At 39.9% G+C, this 23,010-nt stretch overlaps 1 protein-coding gene across 1 annotated transcript in view; it reads right to left on the reverse strand.

Annotated features, from left to right (window-relative positions):
• The window catches only part of ptn (pleiotrophin), a 47,068-nt gene that overhangs the window by 8,133 nt on the left and 15,925 nt on the right, over window positions 1-23,010 (reverse strand). Inside the window, exons 2-4 of the mRNA XM_060887004.1 lie at window positions 5,042-5,133; window positions 4,727-4,900; window positions 110-268 (exon numbers count right to left, since the gene is read on the reverse strand). Coding sequence (XP_060742987.1) covers window positions 110-268; window positions 4,727-4,900; window positions 5,042-5,132 — 424 coding nt within the window. The 5' untranslated portion in view covers window position 5,133. The remainder of the gene's footprint in view (window positions 1-109; window positions 269-4,726; window positions 4,901-5,041; window positions 5,134-23,010) is intronic.

Raw genomic sequence — 23,010 nt, forward strand, 5'->3', positions numbered from 1 at the left:
CTCTGCAACAATACAATCAACTGCAAATAACTTATCAAAAAGGCTCGTGAGATATTTTTGAAAAGTGTGTTTTGTGTGTCCACCATTATAAGATGTTGATTAAACTTACCCTGTAGCTTGGCTTTAGTCTTGCCACAGGGTTTGGTGGCAGAGACAGTGGTGGGGCAGTTAGCATCTGGGAGAGCACGTTTCAGTGTACCGGTCCGGGTCTTCACCCCTGTGATTGAGTTGCACTCACCCCAAAACTGGAATTCATACTTGCATTCACCTGCACAATAAAAATGAACAAATACGGGGATAGAGTCAGGGAATAGAGCCCATAGAAAAGAAGGTTAAATGCCTTTGTGGCTGAGAATTAAACATTCTAACAAAGAGTCAGTGCTGTTATGTTGTCAAAGGATTGTTTCGAAGAATAGATTTACTTCAGTATCACTTCTATCATCACCGATGTAGCTTTAGATCTATAACGAGTAAGCCAGAGGCAAGCTCCTGACATGACATGAGAAAGAAACCACCCTCTTCTGGGGACACTCAGAAAAACACTGCAGCATACAGATCTCTTCTAAATAAAGCAAAAAGATTTTCACAATGTTCATATTATGAATGTAAATTCTGGGATTCATTTAGATGTGATGCAAAGCTGTTAATGTTAACAAAGACACAACAAAGGATCACCTCTTCGGAAATGAAGAATCGATCAGTTTATAGATGATAAAATAATTCTACAGGTCTCTGGAAAATCCTAGTGGACGAACCTTCATCTCATTTAACCAAAAGATATTCCATGAGTTGGTGTTTTTTTTAATGGTGCACATCTTCACGATATAATAGCATATGATTTCCAAAGACTTTCGTACTCATTAAACCATTTCAGTGAGCTCACGTGTCCTTGGATAGGGATGCTGAAGGAGATAGCTAGAATTAGTGTAGAGATTGTCATGATTCTACGACTGATTCGAGAGCAAAATTCTGAAACGAAAACAAAAATTTAACAATAATGCAGAGATGCAAGTGAAAACTGAATCCACATGAAGAAGACAGAGCAATAAAAATACAGCTAGAATTATAAATGCAACAAATATCCTCATGTTTGTCAAGACAAGTTTGTCAATACAAAATATGAGCATCAAGCTTGTTGGATAGAAGCTTGATTGTTAGGGAGAGGCCTATAAGTCCTGGTTCGAGTTCAACTACTGTACAGTTCTAACTCTTCCTGTTTCTCAGAAGCCCTCTGCTGGCTGATCACTGCTTGACAATCATAGGATAAAAGAAATGAATCAGAATAACTTTATTGTTTTTCATTAACTATTCCTCTAACGGACACAAACCCGCCAGCAAAATGACCCTCGCATATTTCCGCTCTTAATTTGTCATCTCTCTGTAAATGCCAGCCAGTCAAAGCTTCTTATTCTACGATATTACTCTCTAGTTTATTTACCTCTGCTTCTGTGTTTACCAGCTGCAAAACTACCAAAGCAAACACTGGACCTTTTGTGTGGCATGCAGACTTTTTGTTTTGCGGTGGCAGGGTTTGTATATTCGGTTCTTATTTCTGATACAAAAGTGTCTCTATAACAAAATAGCAAAAAATGTAACACTTAAAGTAATTATTTCAGTTTTTTGTTACTCTAACAAAATAATTCTCGTAACATTAAATACTAGCATTTTCTATGTATATCAAAACTACTGGCAAAATAATAAAAAATAAAGCACATGTGTATCTAAGAGCGGGGGGCACGGTGGCTTAGTGTTTAGCACGTTCACCTCACACCTCCAGGGTTGGGGGTTCGATTCCCGCCTCCGCCTTGTGTGTGTGGAGTTTGCATGTTCTCCCCGTGCCTCGGGGGTTTCCTCCGGGTACTCCGGTTTCCTCCCCTGGTCCAAAGACATGCATGGTAGGTTGATTGGCATCTCTGGAAAATTGTCCGTAGTGTGTGATTGCGTGAGTGAATGAGAGTGTGTGTGTGCCCTGTGATGGGTTGGCACTCCGTCCAGGGTGTATCCTGCCTTGATGCCCGATGACGCCTGAGATAGGCACAGGCTCCCCGTGACCCGAGATAGTTCGGATAAGCGGTAGAAGATGAGTGAGTGAGAGTGAGTGTATCTAAGAGCTATTGGAGCCAAGATTTAAGGCAAAAAAAATTATATACCCACCAGAAACTTTTTCTTTCCCCTTATATATTCCCTTTACTGCCTACATTGTCACTTTATAAAATATATAGTGTGTGGTCTTGTTTTGGCTTCATATTGTGCCATTGGCTTATTCTCCATGCTATTACAAGAAGCAAAGGAAACCAAGGCTAGGAAAGATAAGAACAGACTCATTTGAAACTCCAGGTAGCACTAGAATGGCTTCAAGCTTCATGAGGAGTGAATGATACTATTTCAGGAATATTCTGTCCAGGTAGAAGCTTCTCATCAATCATCATGATGGTCTCCACCAGTGGTTATGCAGATAACGTACTTACAATGTAAATGGAATAGCAAAACAACAAAACATGTTGAAAAAATAAAACAGTGCTTAGACTGTATTGTATATAGTCTAGAGACCTGAAAGATTAATCAAATAATAAGCTTTAAAAAAAAAAAAAACTTCCCACTTCTGGTATAGTAATGTTATCTTCTGACACAGGGAGTCCAGTGACATAATGCACTGACAAGATCTAACCAGGGCCTTCAGGTTATGGGTAGGCTACATGTAAAAGATATAGCTTGCTGGCAGAAAGTTATTAGTCTTTGTTTGATGTGACAGTTTCAGAACACCAGCATGCAGAATATTGCCTCCACTGTGTGTCCTGTTGCAATATAGTACACGTGTCAGTCCACTGCCTTTGGAATGTATATCTTCTCAGTCTGATACCTCTACATGTTTTCAATATTCTGAGGATTGGATGAGAGGAACCAGGCAGTTGGTCTAAATAATAACAGGTTGGGTTGTGTGCTCTTGACAAGCCATCTGCTTTCTTGTTCCCGGATCTGGCTTTGTAAAAACAATGGAAGCTCTAATGAATAAATGTATTCAAGCCTTGTAAAGAGATTGTAGGTACTAGGATGCAGTTTTGCCAATAGTCCTTGTTCTGTAAGGGCAATGAAGGGTTGAGCTGGTGCAGGAACAGTGATTGTGTTGTGAGGCTCTAAATCATGGGACAAACTCCCTTTTCTGCAAAAGGTGACCAGGTGACGGAGTGAGGTGATGCTACAGTGCTAAAGCTCTTGATGTATCTCCTGTAGTATTTGAAAAATTCAAGGAAATGATGAGGTTCATGGAAGTTTTTGGAACATGGCACTTCAAGCACTGTTACCCTGAGCTGCAAGTGCTTTGAATTTTGTAGATCAGTGAGTCCAGGTCTGTAAATGGTTCATGGTAAGAAATAGGGATTGTTACAAAACCTGGTTACCAGGTGCCATTGGACCTAATAACAGAATCATGTGTGTAAATGAGTCCAAAGTCGATCTATTTGTCAATGCACACATCACAATGTCTGGCAAAAAAAGGAGACTATTTACAACCGAAACAAAACAGAAAACTTTGTGAACCATAATAGTAGACATTGATATATCTCTTAACAAGATTATGAGCCCAAACATACATTCATATCAGCTTTAAGATTTTGGTGGGAACCTAAAATTGTTAGCCTGAGATAAATCCACATGCACAGACCTTTTCTGAATGTTCTGCATGAAGCAGTGGTCCAGGATTCTCTGGAAATGTAGATCACTCCTTACCAACACCCTTATCCTGGACAGCAACTTACATTGATCTCTTTTTATACAACTGAGGGTTAAGGGTCTTGCTGGTGGGCCCAACAGTGGCAGCATGGTGGACTTGGGATTCAAACTCACTACGTTCTGATCAGTAGTCCAACACTTTAAACAATGATTTGCCTCATGCTCATATTCCTTGAGTATCCTTCCATGTTAAAACAACATCTTAAAACTTACTCCTATATTTATGTTGAAAATGTCATTGCAAATTATAATGCATCCTTCATTTTACAAATAATTATGTTGCTCATTTTGTCGAGGGGGTCTCCATAGATATACCCATGTGCACCAGTACTTCATCACTACCTCTTCCTATTTCACTAGCTCAGTCTTGCATTCTTTGGGGACAGACATGCAAATTGAATCAATACTCTGGCTAAGACACCGAAGTGCCTTTAATTTTCACAGCATGCTGCTTTGTGCTCTTTGTGTGAAGTACATGGGAAGCTGAAGTCTGCCTTTTTTAAATAAATTTAAGGGAACCACAGAGACAGCACATTTGCACAGTGGTCTAATATACATGCCGGTGGTCATTCGTTTCATTACTGTGTTGCTGATATTGTGTCCCATAGGGGAAAAATGATAATCTATGCTGGTACAGTATGTGTAGAAAATACCAGTGGTCCAGTTCTGTAAAAAGTTGATTGATTGAATAAACAACGTGTATATCCTGGGGACTTGAGAAATGATCAATTGAAGTTTGAGGCCTAAATTCTATTGACTTTTTCTCAGGCACCATAGAATGTAGAGGAAGACAAAGCTACTGAAGAGTTCTGATAGCAGTTACGATGTGTCAGTAGCTCAGATCCAGAGCTATTAGTCAATTGGTCATTTTATACATGAATAAAATCCCCATTTTAATATGAAATCAATGTAAAAAGGATCATGTTTGTAAACCTACTAGAAATGAGCAAGAGCTGGCAAAGTTGGCTTTTTATGCATGACATTATATGGCATTCACCTCCAAACTGCTTCTTCCAGTTGCAGGGAATCTTGCAACGCAGTGTTTTGATTTTCTGCTTGCAGTCGGCACCAGTACGGGTTCCCTCTCTAGTTCCCAGGCCACAGTCACCTTCGTGTGCCACACACACACTCCATTGCCAGATTCCACATCCTGATTTACGTTCTTTCTTACCTGTGAGAGCAAACACACATACACACACACACACAGAGATATGTAAGCACACACAGCTCGGAGCTACATGGTTTCTTACCATTGGTTTAATTAGAATGGATTAGTTTACCAGCACAAGATTCCTAATGACACATTATTTACCTTGTTTCTCTGCCTTCCCAAGTTCTGCCAGCACATCAGTAACAAGCAAGAGAGCCAGAACAGTCACACACACCCACTGCTTCTGCTGCATGCTGGGACCAAACACAAGCATTACCACAGTTTGTTTTAGAAAACCATTAATTAATAGCATTGCTACTCCTACGTTCAATCAAACATCCTACCATGTATACATATAGACAAAGCTATGACAAAAATCACAAAAAATAACCAAATATTTAAATTGTGCTATTATTTAAATGTTTTTCTTAGTATTTACTAGAGATGAGCCGGATACTCGGCTGAAACAAGTATCCGGTACGGATAAAGCACTTCTGCCGAGTACGAGTATTATACGAGTAATACGAGTCAATCTGTGCTCGGATTGAATGAAAATCATCATTGGGTAGCTGATTGTGTCAGCGTTCTGTGATAGGCTAGTCACAGCGCCCCTCCCCTACAGTGATAGGCTAGTCACAGCGCCCCTCCCCTACACACATACAGATGTATTGTGTTGCTGTGTCTCGCTCTGCTCACTCACAGTCACACACAGAACAGCTCTCTGTCTCTCCCTCAGTCACTCGGGTTCGCGGGTCTTTTCCGTTAACGTTTAGGGCCCCACCCACTCCGAGTACAGATACAGATAATTCATATGGTTAACAGATACGGATACAGATACAGATAATGCTGTACTCACTCATCCCTAGTATTTACTCAGTACTTGAACATAACAGATCCTAAATAAATAACGGTGTATGTTCTTATTGTGCACACTGAGATAATGTGTGACAGAGGTTTCTTATCATTTCGCCAACTGTAAAGATATTAAACACTTAAAAAAAAAAGGCAGACCAAAGTGCAGTCATTGGAGTGGACACATGATCATCTCTCACTTACTGTCTGGTTCTGACTGGTACCAAAAGAACAAAAACTTTAACTTCCTCTAATCCAAGTTGCTTTTTTCTATTTTCTCTCATTACTTCAAAAGTAATATCTCTGTCACCCTTTCTCTCTCTCTCTCTCTCTCTCTCTCTCTCTCTCTCTCTCTCTCTCTCTCTCTCTCTCTCTTTCTTATCGGGTTAAAGAAGCAGAAAAGTACTCCGGCTGCTCTAATAAAAAATGGGCATGAGATGTGGGTAATTATTGAGCATCTGAAGCCCAAGTGCTTCACTGTGCTTGAATTGCTGTGAAGGTGCAGCCTATTGATGGCATTATCTGCTTTCTTTACGAGCCTTCTTCTCACCTTCCTCTCGTTCTCCCTCCATCTGCCTTGTTTTCCTCCTTGAACTTGCTCTTTCAATTTTTTTTTTATTTTTAGCTCCCTACTTTCTGCCAGCATAACTGTGGCTGTTCCTTCAGTCTGATCATTAATCAGTAAAGAGCAAACTGTGGACTGGAATATCATCCAATTATTTCAGTTTAGCGTCCAATCAAGCACATCAGTGTAGAAAAAACTGTCATGAACCACGCAGAGTCATCCGCACAGCTACATATTACAGTTAGCAATCACTCACTCTCACTCTCACTCATTTTCTACTGCTTATCCGAACTACCTCGGTCACGGGGAGCCTGTGCCTATCTCAGGCGTCATCGGGCATCAAGGCAGGATACACCCTGGACGGAGTGCCAACCCATCGCAGGGCACACACTCTCATTCACTCACGTAATCACACACTACGGACAATTTTCCAGAGATGCCAATCAACCTACCATGCATGTCTTTGGACCAGGGGAGGAAACCGGAGTACCCGGAGAAAACCAAGGCGGAGGCGTGCTAACCACTAAGTGCTAACCACTAAGCCACCGTGCCCCCCACAGTTAGCAATATACTGTAGCTATCAATTCTTCTGAATATGCATAATATACCTGGCTGCAGCTTCAAGTTAGAGGAATATTGAAACTGGTCCTAATTCAGTAAAATATTTCAATATCCTTCACCTTTGTCAATACCATTTACCTCCCTGAGGCATGTTGAGGTTTGTTTGACTACTTTTCTAACTATATTTAACTATGTTAGCTTCTTTCCTTTGCTAATGCCAGGTTAGATTAGCATCAATCCCAGTACTTGATACTCAATTACTGATATTTTAATAAATAGCAATTGCAATGAATTTTTGAGTACAATTTTGACATAGTATCTATACCTTTAAATCAAATAGTGCTATCCTTGTGAGAACCGTTCAATAATTAATACCTACATTAAATCTAACCCTAAACTTTCAAAAATTGTTAACCTTCATAATAAGCTCACTTAAAATTCTGTAGACGTTTTGTTGCCTTTCTAGATTTAGCTCTTTAAAGTTATTACTGCTCATAGTGGTCGAAAATGGGAAGTGGCAAATAATTTGAATTAAATCTATCGCTTTTTAAAATCTGGCAACCCAGAAATATGTTGAATCTCAGCTACCTATTATGAGGGTAGTCATAAAATACCACAAGATTGTACCCGTTAGCAAGCGTGACATCCTTAGGTGTCTCTTTTCGGATCTCTTTTAGGATTATTTAGAAAGTAAGTAAAAAAAAAAAAGAAATAAAAGTTTAAAAATGTGATATTTGATTTAAAGCAATATATAAAGTCTCATATGTTTTGCAGTACGATGGTATTGTGCAGTAAGGATAGGTGTTTAGTCTGAGACAGACTAGGTGGCAGGCTAATTGCTCACACCATGGCAGAAAACAGAAAAAGATTAGCAGTGCTGGGAGGAGGGTTGCTTGGTGTTCTCTTGTCATTTGCACTGACAAGCATCTGCTTCATGACATGGACCATGTGTTTTACCTGTGGAGATTTAGCTTTAAGCAAATAACAGACAATGCATGCAAATCCAGTAGGAATTTAATTGGATTTTCTAAGAATTATGTCATAAAGTTTTTTGGCTGTTAGATCTACCCCTCACACTACCCTTGAATATCGAAGTATCCAGGTTTTTGTGCATTTTGTGAAAATTCCTCGACACAAAAACTCTACAATTCATTATTCCTAAACTTATTCCGTTAAGACTGTAACACATGAAAGTCAAACAATATCCTAAACATGATACTTCCCAAAAATCATAGCTAAGTTATTCCTGGCTAATTTGTGTATTCGTTAGTGTAATTTTGTGATTCTCACTGTCAGTTTTCCATTTTTAATCCATTAATTTGTGTAAGTATTCTACAGCATTGTCATGGGCTTGTTTTTAACTGCTGATTCTGATTTCATACGAATATGTTTTTATTACATTTTTGCAGTAATATTGTTTTGCTGCAACACTTTCTGACCATTTATTAATTTTATTACATGAGCTAGCAAATGATCTAGAGCTATAACAGTGTAGTTTGCTAATCAGGTTCTCCCTGTAATCGCTGAGGAAATTATTAGTACTTAATGCTTTCAAACAGAAGTACAAAAATGCCATAAAATCTTTGATGCCTTAAAAAAAACTATTTATTATTATAATAAAAATTATTATTATTATTCATTATTTAGGATCTGTTTTCTTGCACTCATACTTTATAATTTATAAGTAATAAAGTGATAATGGAGTTGTTATGCTCTTAATGATGTTATGCCAGGCAAATGCAGATGAGACGGCTAGGAGATATTGGGGAAATGTCATGTACAGCTCCTGTAGCAGTGGTCCTACTTACTAGAGCTGATAAAGCTGAACACATCACACAGTTACATGACTTTGGCTCTGCAGGAAGCAAATGGGTGAGAAGATGGTGTTCATCAGTTCCCTCTATATGAGCTCAGTAGGCAGTGCTGATGACTGAGCTTGTCGATATAGCAGCATTACAATGCTGTGTAGGTCAGTTGTGTGTGTGTGTGTGTGTGTGTGTGTGATAAGCTCAGTAAAGACAGACTGCATCATTCCACTCTAACTGGTTATAATCAATGACTATAATCAATGAGTATTGATAATAGTCATTGATTATAATCAGTTGTCCTAACTGACAGACATGAACACGTAATCCAATGGAAAATGGGAAAATTGTTATGTCTTATTTCTTAAATGTTGTAATGCATTTTTCTATGTTAAAATGCCTATTAGATTCTATTAAACTGTTTGCTTTATGACTGCAATGTTTATTTCAGTGTTTCATTATTTTTTGGGGTTACTTTCTGTATATCTGGTCACCTATATGTATATACAGTATCTCACAGAAGTGAGTACACCCCTCACATTTTTGTAAACATTTAATCTTTTTATCTATCTTTTCATGTGTACAGCTTGTATAACAGTGTACATTTGCTGTCCCTTCAAAAAAAACTCAACACACAGCCATGTGTAAATTGCTGGCCACAAAAGTGAGTACACCCCTAAGTGAAAATGTCCAAATTGGGCCCAAAGTGTTAATATTTTGTGTGGCCACCATTATTTTCCAGCACTCCCTTAACCCTCTTGGGCATGGAGTTCACCAGAGTGTCACAGATTGCCACTGGAGTCCTCTTCCACTCCTCCATGAAGACCTTGCGCTCCTCCACCTTCCGTTTGAGGATGCCCCAAAGATGCTCAATAGGGTTTAGGTCTGGAGACTTGCTTTTCCAGTCCATCACCTTTATCCTCAGCTTTTTTAGCAAGGCAGTGGTTGTTTTGGAGGTGTGTTTGGGGTCGTTATCATGTTGGAATACTGCCCTGCGGCCCAGTCTCTGAAGGGATGGGATCAGGCTCTGCTTTAGTATGTCACAGTACATGTTGGCATTCATGGTTCCCTCAATGAACTGTAGCTCCCCAGTGCCGGCAGCACTCATGCAGCCCCAGACCATGACACTCCTGCCATGCTTAACTGTAGTCAAGACACACTTGTCTTTGTACTCCTCACCTGGTTGCCACCACACGCTTGATACCATCTGAACCAAATAAGTTTATCTTGGTCTCATCAGACCACAGGACATGGTGTCAGGGATGCGGGGATAAAAACAGACCCAAATGCAGGATAGCTTAAAATAAACTGAATTTGTTAACTAAAAAAACACAAAACAGAACAACGACTCGACAAAACATGACATGACCAGATGACATAGGACGAGAAGGATTCCTCACTGCCATAGGCAACACGGCACGGTTAAATACACAACACAATTAACACATGAGGAACAGGTGTGCAGAGGCGGGGAGGAGTAAACAGGGTGGGGCAGACACGTGAACACAGAACATAAACAAAAGCAGTGGCCAAAGTCCGGGCTGGATCCTGACACATGGTTCCAGTAATCCATGTCCTTAGTCTGCTTGTCTTCAGCAAACTGTTTTCCGGCTTTCTTTTGCATCATCTTTAGAAGAGGCTTCCTTCTGGGATGACAGTCATGCAGACCAATTTGATGCAGTGTGCGGCGTATGGACTGAGCACTGACAAGCTGACGCCCCACTCATTCAACCTATGGATATGAAGATGACGTGCACTCGACTTCTATGGGCGACCATGACGAGCACTGTTCTGAGTGGAACCTGTCCTGTTAAACTGCTGTATAGTCACCATGCTGCAGCTCAGTTTTTAGGGTCTTGGCAATCTTTATGTAGAGCAACAATTATTTTTTTCAGATCTTCAGAGATCTTTCAGAGAGCATGAAGTTGAACTTCCAGTGACCAATGTGAGAGAGTGAGACACCAAATTTAACACACCTTCTCCCCATTCACACCTGGGACCTTGTAATGTTAACGAGTCACATGACACTGGGGAGAAAAAATGGCTAATTGGGCCCAATTTGGACATTTTTACTTAGGGGTGTACTCACTTTTGTGGCCAGTGGTTTAGACATTAATGGCTGTGTGTTGAGTTATTTTGAGGGGACAGCAAATTTACACTGTTATACAAGCTGTAAAAAATAAAAATGTAAGAAAATAAAACAATGAGGGTGAAGATCTTAATGAAGAACAAGAGGTGTATTCCAACATAGCAGTGACAAAATACATGAAGTACTTTGGGTTCATTCGAGTCAGTAAGAAACCAGGGCAAATCATGCTCAATCATTTTATACTGTTTTCTCGTTTTGTAGTTTAAATGAGGTTCCGCATAAGAACTGAGTGTCTCCCAAATGGCTGGGTCTCACATTGTTATCTAGCCAGATGTCTTTAAATGATAATCATGGTCACATACGCCTTGGCTTGGTATTGTTACAATTGTTATCACCCAAATGGTCACTTTAAATGGTAATCGTGGTCACATAGACCATTTGTTAGTGGCAGTCCCTGATGTCCTGCTGCTGTTCCCATACTAACAATTTAATCAAGTTTATTCATTTAGAGTTCTGAACGTATTACCTTATGGTACTTAAGCCTTTTTAGGAATGAGCTCTTTCTGATGTGCATCTTGGAGTTTAATCTGGGTAAAAAAAAACCTAAGATATCAAGTGGTCATTAAATTAGTGTCATTTGGCTAAAAAGTCAGCTAACTAATTTATACCAATGTGTACAGTATATGAGAATGAATAGCTCCATATACTCGGTTAATGTTTGTTAAAAAATTTGGACCCTGAACGACGTTAAAAGGAGTAACGAATAAGAGACGTTCAGTTTTCCTCCGGATCCGTGGGATTTGGCGCCATCATCCACACCATCAGTTTTATGGTGAGTTTTATGCACTCGAGGATAACATAGATTTCTGAATTGAGGGTTTCTATCTCTCATGGTGGATGGTGATGTTTTCTACCTTCTGATGCTGAACTATATGGTTTAGTGCCATCGGAGGTTTTTTACGGTTTTGTTAAGAGGGTGAGGGACATCTAATCCTAATCCTAACCCTAACCCTAACCCTAACCCTAACCCTAGGTCTTTACATGAGCCCCAAAGAGAACAAAAAGCTTGCAGCCTGTGGTTTGAGAGAACGAACATTCATTATTGACAATGAAATACTGAACTTAATGTGTCAGGTGAGATGAATGTAACCTTTATAGTTTATTACAGGTCAAGCACCGGCTCCCAAATATCCTGAAAACTCAACACACCACAATTAAACATTTAAACTACAATTGAACATTTCCTTCCTGGACAGACTACAATTAAACATTTCCTATAACACAGCTCTGTCATATTCACAGTCACCAGACTTGGTGAATCATGGAAATCTGTCTACAATCCCATCAACCACTATGTACCTAAGTTTTACTCTTTTTCTCTCAGTACAAAGTAAATATGTTCCTCTGTTTTCTTCCTTCTGGATTTGTCTCTGATGAGTCCTTATGCACATCACCTGACCAATGATAATTTTTTTATGACAAATTCTCCCTTATAATTCGGATTTGTTTGATTGTGTTTGATGCAATAAACTTACTCCGCAGTTGCATATATTCCCACATACCTTTTCTGGCAATTTTTTTAACATAAGCACAGAAATATATACTGTACATCTAAAAAGTATATGTGAATGTGGTGTGAGGTGATTCCTACATTACAACACTGACCAGGAAAAAGTGTTTACTTAAAGTGTGTGTGTGTGTGTGTGTGTGTGTGTGTGTGTGTTTGTGTGTGTGATAGTAATATACTGTATAATAAGCTAAACTAGTTAAAAATGGAAGCTTGTAAACCTTAAATTCAGAAAATACCTTCAAAGTGGACAGAAGAACAATCCCACAATAGACAAAACCATACTTTATCCCAGGAGGGAACATGACATGTTCGTCTTCTTGTGTAGCCTTAGCAACGCCCCTCACTGTTCAACACAAGATGGTTTCACTAACACTGAATTACAGAGGAAATTTAACTCTGAACCACCTTGTTGCTATTATCTGGGAAAGGATTTTGGATCATCATCTAATCCAGGCTTAAGGAAACCTACTTTAATGTGAATGTTAACACTCATGAAATTTACATTGCGAGAGCAACTTTTATTATAATTCGCATCTCAACCCTAAGTAGAAAAATCGCATACGCTAGGGATCATATGACTTTGAGCTCGACAACTGAAAGTGAGTACTGTGCATGAATCTTAAAAACAGATAGAAATATTTTGTCCACTGCAATACAAAAAAGTGATACATTATGTGAACCACCAAGTAAAAGAGAAATAATGAATTGCTTCGACATTTCTTCAAAAAAAAAAAAAAAAATTGTTATAGCCTATTTTCTACAGATTATACCATATGGGATCAGGGTTGAAAGAAATCTGGTGCCAATCCCAGAAACAGTGGCAGGAGAATGCACCCTGAAAGGGTGTTTTGTTTTTTTGGACAGTGATAGAAAGCTAGATGATCAAGAGGAGAAGAATATGTCCAGAAACTCCACATAGACAGTAACTCAAGCTCAGGATTAAACTGAGGACCCTGGAGCTAAGAGAAAGCAATGCACATGACCAGATCTTCATGACCAGACTAAATTATTCACTTACAGAAGGAAATGTAGTTGTACAAAAGCTCACAAACCAAAATGGATGGATGACTTTCAGTGATTTGATGTTCTAAATGACAAATAAAACAAGTAGCTGTCATTTTAAAGCACATGGCAACTCATTTAGCAGCTAGAGATAAAACAAGAGAGAGACTGTAATGGAGAAATATATCAGAGAATTAATTAAATAGGCCAAATCATTCTGATTATTTACACTTTCACACATAACGGTAATTTTGGAGTGGGAGCAAAGTGTGTCTTTGAGCGCTAATATCTAAAGGCTTTCTTTGTTCACAGTCGACACATTTTCTCTCACTAATGAACAACCGCCCTCACTGCTGGAAAACATAAACGCTCACTCGGTGAAGTTTATAAAGCTTTGATTCGGAGATGAGCTCAGATTGTTGAGATCGTTTTGGACAGAGTGACAAGGAATACCTATTACAATATCTGTTGTTATATATACAGATGTGCTCAAAAGTTTGCGTACCTTGGGAGAATTTGCAAGGGGTCTACCATTTATTAAAGTAAACATAAGTGAGAAGGCAAAAAAATATATATTTTATTTCTTATAGGACTCAAGTCGATGTGTACGGCATAACAGAATGGCACAATTATCATAGCTGCTTATTCTTCTTGGCAAAATGCCTCCAGTTCCTGTAGATTTTCTGTTTGTCTTGTACAAACTGCACGTTTGAGATCCCCCAAAGTGCCTTGTGCTTTGGATCATTGTAATGTTAGAACATCTAAGATCGTCCCATGCGCTGCTTTCATGCTGTAGAATGCAAATTGTCTGTCAGTATTTTCTGAGAACATGCTGCATTCATCTTGCCATCAATTTTTACTAACTTCTCTGTGCCACTGGATCTCACACAGCCCCAAAACATAAGAGATCCACCACCATGCTTTACAGTGGGGATGGTGTATTTGTTGACTCCTCTCCAAACATACTGTAGCGTTTATGGTTATGACTATAACGTTCAATATTTACTCTAATCACTCCAAATGACTCTGTGGGGCTTGTCTGTGGGGCTTGTCTAGCAACTTCTCTTTTTTTCTCTTGTTTTTTGTGGGATTTTCTTTGCGTCCCGAACATTTTTTCTTGCAGTAGTGGGTGAAATCTTTCTTGGTCTAGCTTACCGTGGCTTAGTATCAACAGAACCTCTTATTTTCTACCTCTTTATCAGACTTTGAACAGTACCGACTGGCATTTTCAAGTGTTGAGATTTTTATATCCTTTTCCTACTTTATAAAAATGTCTTATATAATACGTATATATATCTGCCTTATTACGCAGGTCCGTTGGCAGTTCTTTTTTCTTCCCCGTGGTGCAGTATCCAGCCAAGTCAGTGCATCACCTCATGAGCTGAGAAACTCACTGATTATTTATGCACAGACACTAATTACAATTACAATGAGTCACAAGTGTGGAAACTTCCCTTTAAAGGTAGGGTCTCCGATTTTTGAGAAACGCTTCAGAAAACTGAGTCGGGCCGAAAACTAAACAAAAATCAAAACAAACATGTAGCCAATGAGCAGAAAGGGGCGGGTCTTGTCAATATGCGGCGGAGAGAGTGTTCAGTGCGCATGTGTGACATCAGCAGAAAGCGGGTTTAACATTGACATGGAGGATAAAAACAAAGAAAGAAATCAAAGAAAGGCTTACGAGGATCAGCTTTCCAGCGCTGGAGAGAACTGAAAGAGCAGGAAGTTGGCCGCATATTCACAGATTGGAGTTTCCCGAGTCAATAACTCCTGAGCTAAATGCTGTTACTACACATATAACACCTTTTCTATCGTATTAATGTAGAGAAGCAGCTACAACTGTTCGGGAAACTCCAATCTGTGAATATGCGTCCAACTTTACTTAAGACGCCGAGGCGCTTTTTTCCTTCTCGATAGGTGAGCAACGTTGGTTTTGCTTTTTTTCACAGAACTAATATATGCCGTACTTTGCTTGATTATGCTTGTGTGTCATTTTTGCTTGTTTATGTGCAATCATATTGTTCTTCCCTTCAGCTATGATAAAGACACATTTCTTTCCATTATTTGCCTGGGTTATGTATGTATGTGCGGGCGGAGCTATCAATAGAGGGGTGGGACCCATTTGGGTTAGGAGCGTGTTTGTTTTGGTGATTTAATATGTCAACTTTGGCTTTCAAAAATCGGAGATCCTACCTTTAATAGCCGTTTAAACCTCTGTGTTAACATGAGTTGTTTAGGTGATTTCAGTTATTATTAGGTTTTAAAAAAGAGTGAAACAACTATGTGATAATTAATGACTGCACGTGACTGTGACCACTGTCCTTAAATGAGAAAAAAATATTTTCATTATCAAGTCATATTTTCCAAATAACTGGCAATGTGTAACAATTTCTTGCAGGGTATGCAAACATTTGAGCACAACTATATTTCTTAATGTTTGAGAAAAAAATATATATATACATATATATATATAGTTCATGCTGTTGCATGTTGTTGTATGAAATGAAGAAGATCTGTAAATGGATTTTTCTTTTTTTTCGAAGCATACAGGAAAACTGATATTATTTTAATCATATTTTGTTCCTGCTTCATTAGATAATGAGTCCAAGCTGCTCCAGCAGAGGGGATTTGTTCCAGGGATAGGCTTCTTGGGGCTTGAGGGCTGACCACCTCAGGAGGACAGATGAACCAGCTCTTATATTATTAACTCTGTTTATAATAATGTTTGACAACACCCATTGGCAGTCTGATGTCAGAGTTAATTACATTAACACGCAAGCCATAATGTGGCTTGAACTTTGACCTTTGCTGAGAGGGTCATTGAGTTACACACAATATATACACCCACAAGCAAATTGCAGACCATGAGGCAAAACAGGATTCAGTTAGGTCCTGATTATAATGCATCATGATCAGCTCTTCGTTACAGTATAATGACTGCCAGTAGCATTGACGTTCTGCATAATTTCCCCTTAACTAAAGGTGATCAGTGAGAATAACATACTGTATTGATTTGCAATGATCATTCACTCTACAAGCAGAAGTGGACTCAAATCAAGCTAGTAAAATAAAAATAACATAAATACCCCATCACATAATTTGTATCGTTAAATAATTGTGGCCTTTCCTATTTTTCCTATTAACCCCAGCCGTATTGAGGTTAAAACAGACACCAGATACCAACAGATACCCTTATGTGTTTTAGACACAACAGACACTTTTCAGAGTCCTTTTTTTTCTGTTCAAGAGCAGCAGTATTATCAGTATCATCACATTACAAGGCCCTTGACTTTAACTGTGATTTTTTTTTTTTTAATTTAACACGTGCTATAGCTTCTCTCTTCTTTTTCTTCTTCTTCTTTGGCAGCCTGGAAGTATTTAACATATCTGAAGCGCCTATTCTGGGTGAGCTCTGTGCTTTGAATACTTTAGAAGGATTAAATCCTGGGAAAAAAGCACACGGGGTTGGCCTAAATTGAATTACTGGCAGGTATCAAAGGGTCTTATTCATGACAACATTACTTCAGAGGCCAGAAATCCTCAACATCCAGAATGGTCCTTATTGCTGAAACGTCACCTTTATTATAATGTCCCCTACACTGCCCATATCCTCATGTCTCTCTCTCTCTCTCTCTCTCCTCCCCATTTTTCTTTCTTACTGTCTTAAGCCCTATTCGGACGGGATTAGTTTTACGTGGGGACATGGAGTAATGCCTTTTTACCTCAGGACGTCTGTAATATTAATTGGCCAATTCGCACGGGATAAGACATCTCAGTAAAACTAGCAGAAGTGGGGGGGTAGCTCGCTTTACGCACCACAGTAACCTCCTTGTCGTCATGTGCATATGACGTTGCTTCCTGTTATCATGTGCGCAAACAGACAACATGGCACCTACATGCTTGCAAAACGCGCCAAAAACTACTTTTAAACAGGAAATGACGGAATTTTACCATACATATTTACAGCAGGTCTATTCGGACGGGATTAGTATTACCTGAGGTAATTTTTCCGGACCTTTTTACAGAAGGAAAAAGTCGCCGTAATCTTTACTGACATTGTCCGTAATGATTACCAAGATGGCACATTCGGACGGGACTAAAATCACCGAGAAGCTCTGGTAATAATTACTTTACCCCCACGGCCCCACGTAAAATTAATCCCGTCCGAATAGGGCTTTATTAAAACATGTATTTAGTTCAGTCATCTTTGCAATTGTTTACGTACCACAACAAGTGGCAAATAAATTGAGATTTTGAATCCTCAGACACAAGGACCTGATGGCATCCATGACTGTGACCCCAAACCATGCATCACAAATTTAGCCGAGGTCTTCGCAGGCATTTTAATTTGTTTGCCATCTGTCAGCCATCCTGGCGTGTTTCAAGAAAACCACTTTCATGAAATGCTTCAAGCATCTATTTAAAACCCATATATGCACACACCGGTCCACAACCACAGACAACCATGGATGTGTACTCATCCCCCTCTTGTACTCCCTGTTCATGCATGACTGCATTGCCAAATATGGCTCCTATGTCATTTTAAAGTTTGCTGATGATACATCCATGACGTGAGACAGCATAGAAGGAGATCTGAGCTTATGCCATGACAACAACCTCTCTCTAAACATCAGCAAAATTAAGGAAATTATTATGGGCTATGGAGTAAATCACACACACAAATACAATAGAGCTACTATTGGGAACTTTTCCTCAAGGTTTGCATCAATGATTCATCATCCGATCCCTCCACCAAGACCATACGATCATAAGATATGCCGTGCAGAGACCCTATTACCAAGGATGCTGAAGAAGTTTGGACTGAACCTTAATCAGAGAAAGCATCCTGCCTGGGTGCATCAGTGTATGAGATGGCAGTTGTTCTGCGCAAAGTTGCAGGGTTCTTCAGAGAGTGGTGAAAACAGCATCAACTCATCACCGGCAACAGACTCCCAGCCATACAGGATGTCGATTCCACATGGTGCCTGGGGAAAGCTTCCAAAATTACCTCAGACTTCAGTCACCCAGCACGCAGTCTATTCTCTCCAGATCTGCCAAGCGCTTTCTGGGCATCCAATCACAAACAAGCCGGCTAAAGAACAGAAATTGGGTTCCTAAACAGCCTGTAGCCCAGCTCTTCTTCATTCCTGGTGTCCCTGAATCACTTTACATACTATACTTCTTATATGGCCACTTGGTCACTTTACACCTAGACAAATATATTATCATGTGTGTGTCGTATGTGTATGGTTGTGTTTGAGAGAGATGGTCTTTGTGTCTTATAAACTGTATCCAGTTACAGGAATACTTTGTGATTTATTGGAAATGTGTGTTCCTTTTTAATGCACAAGACTGTTGTGCTCCTACATCTCTCTCTCTCTCTCTCTCTCTCTCTCTCTCTCTCTCTCCTGTAAACCACACGTACAGCACCATGTAGCAACACCATAAAGCAATCACTGAAAGACCATCAAACACAAAATACGTCAGCATGTGCTGCAAATGTTTTCGCTGATTTTCCTTTGTAAGATTGAGGCAGGAAGCAGAGCTGTTTTTTTTCCCATCAGATGAATCAAATATAAAAAGGGTACAGGCTTGTCTGAGCCCCCAATGCCTCACATTGTGTATTCACAAAATAACTGAGGCCAACCAGGTCAATCACATACAATGTGCTCCCTTACTGTGTACTCCTCTTTCCCAGACACAAAACCCAGACCGGAGTAAAGCGCTTATTTATATTAGAAATGACCGAACGAACAAATTAATTAGAATTAACTGATTGCTCAATGGAATAACTGGTTTTTAGTTTAGTACATTTCCACTGGATATTTTTGTATAAAATGGAAATAATAAAAAGCTGTAATCAATTAAAAAACATTAAATAGACTGGAGATATAATCTAAGCTGAAAGCAGGTCTACTCAATGAACTTGAGCTGTATTATAAATACAAATTAAAATTTTATGCTTTTTATGACTGTCCTGGAGTGTGTGTGTGTGTGTGTGTGTGTGTGTGTGTGTATGTGTGTGTGTGAGCATGTGTGTGTGTGCGGGTGAGTGTGTGTGTGTGTGTATTCTCCATATAACACATAACCGGCTAGGGTTTTACCAGATAGACATATCTTTGAATATAAGAAAATGCCTTCATTAGATAGCAGCACTCTCATATTCATTTATTTTACACTCACATCTAGTCTGAGTGTGTACACAGTGTCTGCATGACCATCAATCCTTACATTTTAATGAATAGCCAACAAAAAAAAAAAAAACAAAGCCCAGACCTGATCCATTGTTCTAAATGCAGCAATGTGTGGGAAGGTGTAAATGATGTTACTAGTGACGTATAAGAGGTGTAATTGCTTTGTTCTACACACCTGCTCCATGCTTCTTTTATAAAAAAAAAAAAAGTACATTTTCTTTTTATTAAAGTAATTAAATGATCATTTTGTGTTTTTTGTCTCAGCTTTCCAGCTACACATAAAGATTTCTCATATGATTCCTTTAGATACTGAATCATATTACCTCCGAATCATAACTTCACTTCCAATCCAGTGTGCCAAGTCAGAGCAATTATAATTGTTTTCATTCGAATTAATGTAAAAATGTGTACAAAATGTGTCACACTATCAGCTGAAAACTAATGAAGCAAGATGGAACTACAATCTGAGCTGTTTTTACACAGCTGTTTTATAACGCATTTTTTACCCTACAGCTACATAACGTTACAGAAAAAAACATATGTATAATAGTTCTCTTTTGGATGTATGCAATATCAGGGAATGACAGGGAAGATAGAAAGCTCGCAGACATGATGGAGGGAAGGAAGGTAGATATACTGTGTGTGCAGGAGATAGAGATGAGCCGGATACTCGGCTGAAACGAGTATCCGGTACGGATAAAGCACTTCTGCCGAGTACGAGTATTATACGAGTAATACGAGTCAATATCTGTGCTCGGATTGAATGAAAATCATCATTGGGTAGCTGATTGTGTCAGCGTTCTGTGATAGGCTAGTCACAGCGCCCCTCCCCTACAGTGATAGGCTAGTCACAGCGCCCCTCCCCTACAGTGATAGACTAGTCACAGCGCCCCTCCCCTACAGTGATAGGCTAGTCACAGCGCCCCTCCCCTACAGTGATAGGCTAGTCACAGCGCCCCTCCCCTACAGTGATAGACTAGTCACAGCGCCCCTCCCCTACAGTGATAGGCTAGTCACAGCGCCCCTCCCCTACAGTGATAGGCTAGTCACAGCGCCCCTCCCCTACAGTGATAGGCTAGTCGCAGCGCCCCTCCCCTACAGTGACAGGCTAGTCACAGCGCCCCTCCCCTACACACATACAGATGTATTGTGTTGCTGTGTCTCGCTCTGCTCACTCACAGTCACACACAGAACAGCTCTCTGTCTCTCCCTCAGTCACTCGGGTTTGCGGGTCTTTTCCGTTAGCGTTTAGGGTTTCTTCAGCTTTTTACTTCGGGTTGTAACGTTAATAATACGTACTTACTAACCAGTAGAGTTCTGGTAAACGTGGGTTCGTTCAGACGTGGTGCTTGCTTGGTAGAATGCGACTCGCATTGCGTCTCTGCCTGTCGGAGATTTGTTTCTTTTTTAAACCTTCAGCTGTCTCTAACCAGTAACCAGACACTGTGTGTCTGACACGTTTTTGCTGTATTTCATAAAAACATAAAGGTAGTAAGCTAGTGTTATAAATATGACAAATTAATTATTACCGGTTAAAGCCCCGCCCATTTCAAGACAAGCCTACTTCTGGGTTAGGCCCCACCCACTCCGAGTACAGATACAGATACAGATAATTCATATGGTTAACAGATACGGGTACAGATACTGTACAATGCTGTACTCGCTCATCCCTAGCAGGAGACCAGGTAGAAGGGGAACAAAGTACATAGTATTGGAAGGGGATACAAACTGTTTTATTATAGTGTGGATAGGAAGAGAAATGTAGGAGTGATCCTGAAGGAAGTGTTTGTGAGGATGGAAAGAGTGTCAGACATGGTAATCATTTTAAAGTTTGAAATTGAAGGGGTGATGTTGAATGTCGTCAGTGGTTATGTTCCACAAATAGGCTGTGAGTTAGAAGAGAAGGAGAGATTCTGTTAGTTAGATGAGGTGATGTAGAGTTGTCCCAGATGAGAGAGAGTAGTGATTGTTGCAGACTTCAACAGGTATGTTGGCGAGGGGAACAGAGGTGATGAGGAGGTGATGAGCAGGTTTGGTGTTAAGAAAAGGAACCTTGAAGGACAGCTGGTGGTGGACTTTTCTAAGCGGATGGAAATGTAGTTAAGTTACTTCCAGAAGAGAGAGGAAAATAGAGTTACATACAGTATAAGAGTGGAGGTAGGAGTACGCAGGTAGACTACATTCTATCTGACAGAGATTAGTGACTGCAAAATGATGAATGAGAGAGTGTAGCCAGACAGCATCGAATGATGATGTGTAGGATGTCTCTAGTGGTCAGGAAGAAGAGGAGAGGAAATATAGAAAAGAAGATGACTGGGAAACTAAAGCAGAAGTGATCAGGGAGACAGGTAGGAGGATGCTAGGTTTGTCATCTGGAAGGAGAAAAGAAGATAAGGAAACATGCTGGTAGAACAAGGAAGTACAGGACAGAATTCAGAGGAAGAGGCTAGCTAAAAAGAAGATGGACATAGAAAGGACTGAAGAAAGTAGACAAGATTACAAGGCGCACGATTACAGAGGGACATGGCAAAGGCCAAACAGAAAGCATATGAGATGTAGGCCAGGTTGGACATGAGGGAAGGCGAGAAGGACTTGTAAAGATTAGCAAGATAGAGAGCTAGAGATAGGGAGAATGTGCATCAGATAAGGGTGAAGGAAAAGTGGAAAAATGGAAAAGTGCTAACAGGCGAGGAGAGTGTGCAGAGAAGATAGAAGGAATATTTTGAGGAGCAGATGAATGAGGAAAATGAGAGGGAAGAAAGGTGACTCAAGACTGGAAAAGCTGTTGGTCCAGATGACATACCTGTGGAGGTGTGGAAGCGTCTAGGAGAGAAAGCAGTGGAGTTTATATCTAAATTGTTCAACAGGATTTTAGAGAGGGAGAAGATGCTTGAGGAATAGAGGAGAAGCGTTCTAGTGCCGATCTTGAACAAGGGTGATGTGCAACATCAGAGGTATAAAGTTGATGAGCCACCCAGTAAAGCTATGGGAACGAATAGTGGAAGCTAGGCTAAGAAAGGAAGTGGATATTTGTGAGCAGCAGTATTGCTTCATGCCCAGAAAGAGCACTACTGATGAAATTTTTTCTCTGAGAATGTTAATGGAGAAGTACAGTGATTTTTCAGAAGGAGCTGCACTGCATCTTTGTGGATTTAGAGAAAGCGTATGACAGTGTGCCGAGAGAGGAGCTATGGTACTGTATGAGAATTTCAAGAGTGGCCGAGAAGTACGTCAGAGTAGTTTAGGATATATATGAAAGGAGTATGACAGCAGTGAGATGTGCTGTGGGTCAGACAGAGGAGTTCAAGGTGGAGGTGGGGCTACATCAAGGGTCGGTTTTGAGTCCCTTCTTGTTTGCTATGATGATGGACAGGTCGACAGATGATGTCAGACAGAAATCTCTGTGGACAATAATGTTTGCGGATGATATTGTGGTCTGTAGTGAGAGTAGAGAGAGGGCAGAGGAACACCTGGAAATGTGGAGATCTGCTTT

This window comes from Tachysurus vachellii, chromosome 14 (genome assembly GCF_030014155.1).
Source record: "Tachysurus vachellii isolate PV-2020 chromosome 14, HZAU_Pvac_v1, whole genome shotgun sequence".
Lineage (NCBI taxonomy): Eukaryota > Metazoa > Chordata > Actinopteri > Siluriformes > Bagridae > Tachysurus > Tachysurus vachellii.